Source organism: Coffea eugenioides, chromosome 8 (assembly GCF_003713205.1).
Source record: "Coffea eugenioides isolate CCC68of chromosome 8, Ceug_1.0, whole genome shotgun sequence".
In the NCBI taxonomy this organism is placed as follows: domain Eukaryota; kingdom Viridiplantae; phylum Streptophyta; class Magnoliopsida; order Gentianales; family Rubiaceae; genus Coffea; species Coffea eugenioides.
Genome location: NC_040042.1, coordinates 37,025,892 through 37,032,327, shown reverse-complemented (window position 1 = coordinate 37,032,327; position 6,436 = coordinate 37,025,892). Strand labels below are relative to the sequence as shown.

The 6,436-nt window shown below is 35.7% G+C and overlaps 1 protein-coding gene across 1 annotated transcript; it reads right to left on the bottom strand.

The window, feature by feature from the left end:
• Nucleotides 1–4,111: 4,111 nt before the first annotated feature.
• LOC113780670 lies at nt 4,112–5,299 on the bottom strand. The gene has a single exon (XM_027326451.1). The coding sequence runs from the start codon at nt 5,297–5,299 to the stop codon at nt 4,112–4,114; it is 1,188 nt and encodes a 395-aa protein (XP_027182252.1).
• Nucleotides 5,300–6,436: the final 1,137 nt, after the last annotated feature.

Genomic DNA, 6,436 nt, shown 5'->3' with positions numbered 1-6,436 from the left:
ACACACTCTTTTACCCAATGAAATTTGTTCTATTAATCACATATCATTTTCAATTGGTACAACAGTGACTTATACTCCTCAGAACAAGTTCATATATTCAATGAAAGCAAACATTCACAAGTCTAAAGAACCAAATTGCTCAAGCCTAATAATTGAGAAATAAAATATAAATAAATAAATAAATAAAAAATATCACCAAATCTGCAATTGACTCAATACTAAGCATAACAATTGTTGTAACAACTTATTTTAGCACAATGTAGCACAATTGTATCAAGAAATTTTAACAAATAAGCAATTACTAGAATATGCCCAAAAACTAAAAAATGTAAAATTGGGAATTATAAAATCTCAAAGAAAGTTACAAATTGTTACCTCAAATGCGTAGAGTGATGATAGAGGAAGATATTGTTGCAAAAACGAGGAAGAAAACAGCCCAAATTCGCTCACATTGTGAAGATTTCAGTTCGACCCTTTTTCTCTGATTTGATGATCAAAAGCCCCCAAATTTGTGTTTTTGATGTGAAATTGTTGAGGGTTTATGACCAGAAGATGTTGAGGAATGTTTTTATGGTGAAAGATTGGAAGATTAATGGAGAAAATGGAAGATTGGAGGAAGGGATTAGGGTTTCGGTGAGAAGAGGGAAAGGGAAAGCTAGAAAATGAGGAACCGAGCCCCTCGGTTTCATTCATATTGCGAATCGATCCGAGCTCGGATCGGTTCTAGAAGCCCTCGGATCCAACAGGGCTCGGATCCGTCACTCCAGAAGTTCAGCCGAACCCTCGGATCCAACTAGGTTTTGTTGGATCGATCAAAGGATCGGCGGTCAGATCCGTCTGGGCTTTTCGGATCCGAGCTCGGATCTGTATTTCTTTGCATTAATTGCAGAAACTGTAATTTTTTTAAACTTTTTCTCCCTTTTCCGGCCAATTCCAAATTATACATTGGACAAACTTTTTATCAATTCCAACCTCCCACGCACATGTAATATACCATAAACACAATATCCAATCTTTCAAAACACATCAAACACATCTACATTGCAAATCGAGGGGTGAGGTTCTTTGATCATTTTTGCACTTTTATACCAAAATGGCATTTTTGGGCATTAAATGCACATCAAATGAGTCCATGAGCATTTATAACCATGTCATCACCAAAACTCACTTGAATATAGTTGAAATGCACAATGTATATATGCATGAAAATTTTAAGCACTTAAAACACAATTTGGTAAGAAAACCTCCCTTTTTACACTTGTTCTTCAAGTGCACCTCCAAGATGGATGATGAAACTCCTGTACCTCCTACAAACAAGTGAAATACATCTAATTAGTCAATTAAATCACACCAAAATGTAAGAAACACATAAAAAAAACACACAACTACAATATTATTATTATTGGGTTGCCTCCCAACAAGCGCTTTTATTTATAGTCGTTGGCTCGACTCTCCTATAACTTCTTTAACTCTCTATTGCATTTCCTAAGGAGTAAATTACTCCTTTAGGAACCTTTTCTCCGGCCAAATAGAGCTTCAATTTTTGACCATTCACTTTGAATGAGGCACCATTTTCTCCTTTTATTTCCACTGTTCCATAAGGAAACATGCGAACCACTTCAAATGGTTCGGACCATCGAGATTTAAGATTTCCAGGGAATAATTTAAGCCTTGAGTTAAACAATAACACCTTTTGCCCTTCTTCAAAATGCTTAGGAAGAATGTGTTTATCATGCCAAAATTTCAGTTTTTCTTTGTAAATCTTGGCATTCTCATACGAAGTTAACCGCGATTCCTCCAATTCGCTTAACTCGAGCATTCTCTTTTCACCTGCAGATTTAAAATCAAAATTAATAGCTTTAATGGCCCAATAAGCTTTATATTCTATTTCTACAGGTAAATGACACGCTTTTTCATAAACAAGCTTATATGGAGACATTCCCAACGGCATTTTAAATGCCGTTCTATATGCCCACAAAGTATCTTCAAGTTTGTTTGACCAATCCTTTCTTGATCGATTTATTGTTTTCTCCAAGATGATTTTAATTTCCCGGTTAGCCAACTCCGTTTGACCATTAGCTTGAGAATGATAGGGAAGTGACTTTTTATGCCTGCATCATATTTAAACAATAAGGTGTCAATAATTTTATTACAAAAATGCTTACCTTCATCGCTTATTAATGCTTTTGGGACTTCAAACCTATAAAATATGTTCCTTTTAAGGAACTTAAGCACAACTTTAGCATCATTAGTTTGTGAAGGAATGGTCTCCACCCATTTAGAGACATAATCAACGGCTAAAAGGATGTACTTATTATTATATGAGTTAGGAAATGGTCCCATAAAATCAATACCCCAAATATCAAATAGCTCAACTTCCAAATATGTAGTCAAAGGCATTTCAATTTTTCTTGAGATATTACCGGTTCTTTGGTATTGATCACAACTTTTAACCCAATTTCTAGCATCTTAGTACATAGTAGGCCAATAAAATCCAGATTGCCATATCTTTGCTACGGTTTTAGTTGTACTAAAATGACCTCCCGTTTCAAGAGTATGACAATGCATTAAAATACTATGTATCTCATCTTCTGGAACACATCTTCTAATTATTCCATCTGCACAATGTTTGTAAAAGAATGGTTCCTCCCAAAAGTAATGCTTAGCATCATTTAAGAACTTTTTCCTTTGATGAGAATTCAAATCACTTGGTATCACTCCACTAACTACAAAGTTAACTAGATCAGCATACATGGTGACTTATAATTGCCATTAAAAACACATCTGAAAATTCTTCTGTAATGGAGGAATGGTCATCTTGAGCCATGTTTTTCAGTCTAGAAAGATGATCAGCAACTAAGTTCTCGGATTTTTTTTTTTATCTTTGATCTCCAAATCAAATTCCTGCAATAATAAAATCCATCAAATTAGTCAAGGTTTTGCATCTTTCTTATTTAACAAATATTTGAGTGCCGCATAGTCGGTATAAATGATAACTTTAGATCCTACTAAGTACGATCTAAACTTATCCAATGCAAATATCACTGCTAGCAACTTCTTCTTTGTTGTTGCATAGTTGACTTGGATTTCATTTAATATTTTACTTGCATAATAAATGACATGAAGTCGCTTATCATGTTTTTGCCCAAAAACAGCCCCAACTGCAAAATCACTTGCATCACACATTAATTCGAATGACACGCTCCAATCCGGTGATGCTATTATGGGTGCGGAGACAAGTTCATTTTTCAACCTATTAAAAGCAAATAAACACTCATCATTAAAGTGAAAAGGAACATCTTTTGCAAGTAATTCACATAAAGGTTTAGCAATCTTGGAGAAATTCTTAATAAATCGCCGATAAAATCCCACATGTCCAAGAAAGTTGCAAATGCCTTTCACGTTGATAGGTGGAGGCATTCTCTCAATAACCTTTATCTTGGTTTGATCTACCTCAATACCTTCTGAAGAAATTTTGTAGCCTAGCACAATACCCTCACAAACCATGAAGTGACCTTTTTCCAATTGAGTATAAGGTTTGTTTCTTCACATCTCTGCAAAATTAGATCTAAATTGTTAAGACAATCATCATAGGTAGATCCAAATACAGAAAAATCATCCATGAAAATTTCCATAATTTTCTCATTAAAATCAGAGAAAATTGCCATCATGCATCGTTGGAAGGTGGCCGGTGCATTGCACAGTCCAAAAGGCATTCTTCGAAATGCAAAAGTGCCGTAAGGACAAGTGAATGTTGTTTTCTCTTGATCTTTCGGTGCAATGACTATTTGATTGTATCCTGAAAAGCCATCCAAGAAACAATAAAATTCATATCCGACCAATCTTTCTACCATTTGATCAATAAAAGGAAGAGGAAAATGATCCTTTCTAGTAGCTGCATTCAGTTTTCTATAATCAATACAGACTCGCCACCCAACCACAACTCTAGAGAAAATTATTTCGTCATTTTTACCATGTACTATGATTATCCCCCCTTTCTTTGACACTACATGAATAGGAGAAATCCAAACACTATCAGAAATTGAAAAAATTATACCTATATCCAGCCATTTAAGGATTTCTACTCTTACCACTTCTTTCATATTTGGATTTAAACTTCTCTGAGTCTCAACCACCGGTTTAGAGTTTCCTTCCAACAAAATCCTGTGCATACAAATAGTTGAATAATTCCTTTGATATCAGAAATTGTCCATCCTATAGCCTTTAAATGCTTCCTTAGAACGCGTAAGAGCTTGTCTAATTGTTCCTCATGTAGTGCTGCATTTACAATCACCGGCAATGTCTCTTTTTCTCCAAGAAACGCATATTTGAGGTGCTTAGGCAGTGGTTTAAACTCAAGTTGTGGTGCTTGCTCACATGATGGTGGAGGTAGCCCTTTGCTCAGTCCTAACTTCTCATATGCATTTCTCCTTTTGTAAGGAACCTGTGCCTGGAAAAATTCAGTCATTTCTTCAACTTGTTCCTCTTGTAAACCTATACCATTAAGACAAAGTTCAAGAGAATCATTATCAAGATTAACTTGACTCATCTCTAATGCCAATTCATCACATATGTCAACAGAATAAACATGATCGGTAAAAGAGGGATATTTCTCCACTTTACTCAAATCAAATTCCACTTCCTCTTCACCGATTTGGAACTTGAACTTATCTCGTTTGACATCTATTATTGTACCTGCAGTGGCCAGAAATGGTCTGCCAAGTATAATAGGTACATTTACATCTTTCTCCATGTCTAAAACAACAAAATCAACAGGAATAATGAATTTCTGCACTTTAATGAGCACATTCTCCAATATGCCCATTGGATGTCTAATAGACCTGTCAGCCAATTGCAAGGAAATGTTAGTACGTTTTAACTCTTTCAACCCCAATTGTTTAGCTACAGTTAAAGGGATCAATGACACACTCGCACCAAGATCACAAAGTGCTTTAGAAAATTCTACATTACCAATAGTGCAAGAAACTGTGAAACTCCCTGGATCTTTCAACTTTGGTGGCAATTTATTTTGTATGATGGCACTACATTCTTCCGTTAATGCAATTGTCTCACTATCTACTAACTTCCTTTTCTTAGTCATTATCTTCTTGAGAAATTTTGCGTATGAAGGAATCTGCAAAATAGCATCAACAAAAGGTATATTAATATGTAATTGTTTGAAAATATTGACAAACTTCTCAAATTCTTTGTCATTTCTCGAAGGCTTCAATCTTTGAGAAAATGGCACCGGTGGAGGAATTGGTGTTGTATCTCCCATTTGTGGTTCATTTTCCTCCATCTTTTCTTTCCCTTTGATTTTCTTGCTTTCCTCTCCTAACTCACTCAATTGCTTATTTTCTCTTCTTTCAAACTCTCTTCCACTTTCAACTACAGGGTTATAGCCTTCACACCTTAGTCTTGCTAGGTAAGTCCCCTTGGTTGCGATTGTTAACCGCATTTGCTATTTGCCCTAATTGGACCTCAACATTCCTGTACATATTGGTGAGTTGGTCTATCTTTCCTTCAATTCTTTCAAACCGTAGAGTAGTGGCACTGGTTAACTTTTCAATTTTATCATTTGATACATTTGCCAATTTCTCAATTGCCAATTTCCACGCTGGTTTGGACTCCGGAAGTGGTTGTTTCGGTTGAAAACCCGGTGGATTAACTGGTCTTTGTTGGTTCCCTTGATCCTTCTATCCAAAATTCGGGTGATTACGCCATCCTGGATTGTAGGTATTGGAGTATGGATTGTTCTGGGGTGGACAGTTGTAATTGTTGAGATATTGAACTTGTTCACTGCTAGAACACATAAAATCATCATGATCTCCGCAACAAGTGGTACAACATGCAACAACTACTCCTTGATTAGAACTAGAACCAACTTGCCTATGAAGCATCTTAACTACATTATTCATTTTTGCACTTAACATATTCAAGGTATCTACTTCGAGCATATCTGCGGTTCTCCTTGTATAACCTCGTTCGTTTGCCCATTGGTAGTTGTTAGCAGCCATTTCTTCGATCAATTGTTGAGCTTCCTCAGTTGTCTTTCCCATCAAAACTCCTCCCGCTGCCGTATCTACATGCGTTTTTGTTGAATAGGTGAGACCATTGTAAAATATTTGGACTACTAGCCAATCTGGTAAACCATGATATGGATAATACATGACCATTAAAGAAAATACTGGAAGTTGGTTCAATCCTTTCAACTTCTGGGTCTAATATGAAATCGTATGGTGCCATGATCGATTCGCTGCCCAACTATTCAAAGTTGCCAATCTGTTTTCAAAACATTGGTTGCAAGAATCCATAAATAACGACAATTGTTAATGAAGACACCAACCTTTCATGTTGCATCCAATCTATCATTGCGTGAAATCTTTTTTTTTTTTTGATTTTATACTATATTATTTTGGGTTTTTTGTATTTTTTG

Coding starts and splice junctions, on each gene's coding strand:
- LOC113780670 (XM_027326451.1), bottom strand. CDS start 5,299: ATGGAGGAAAATGAACCACAAATGGGAGATACAACACCAATTCCTCCA.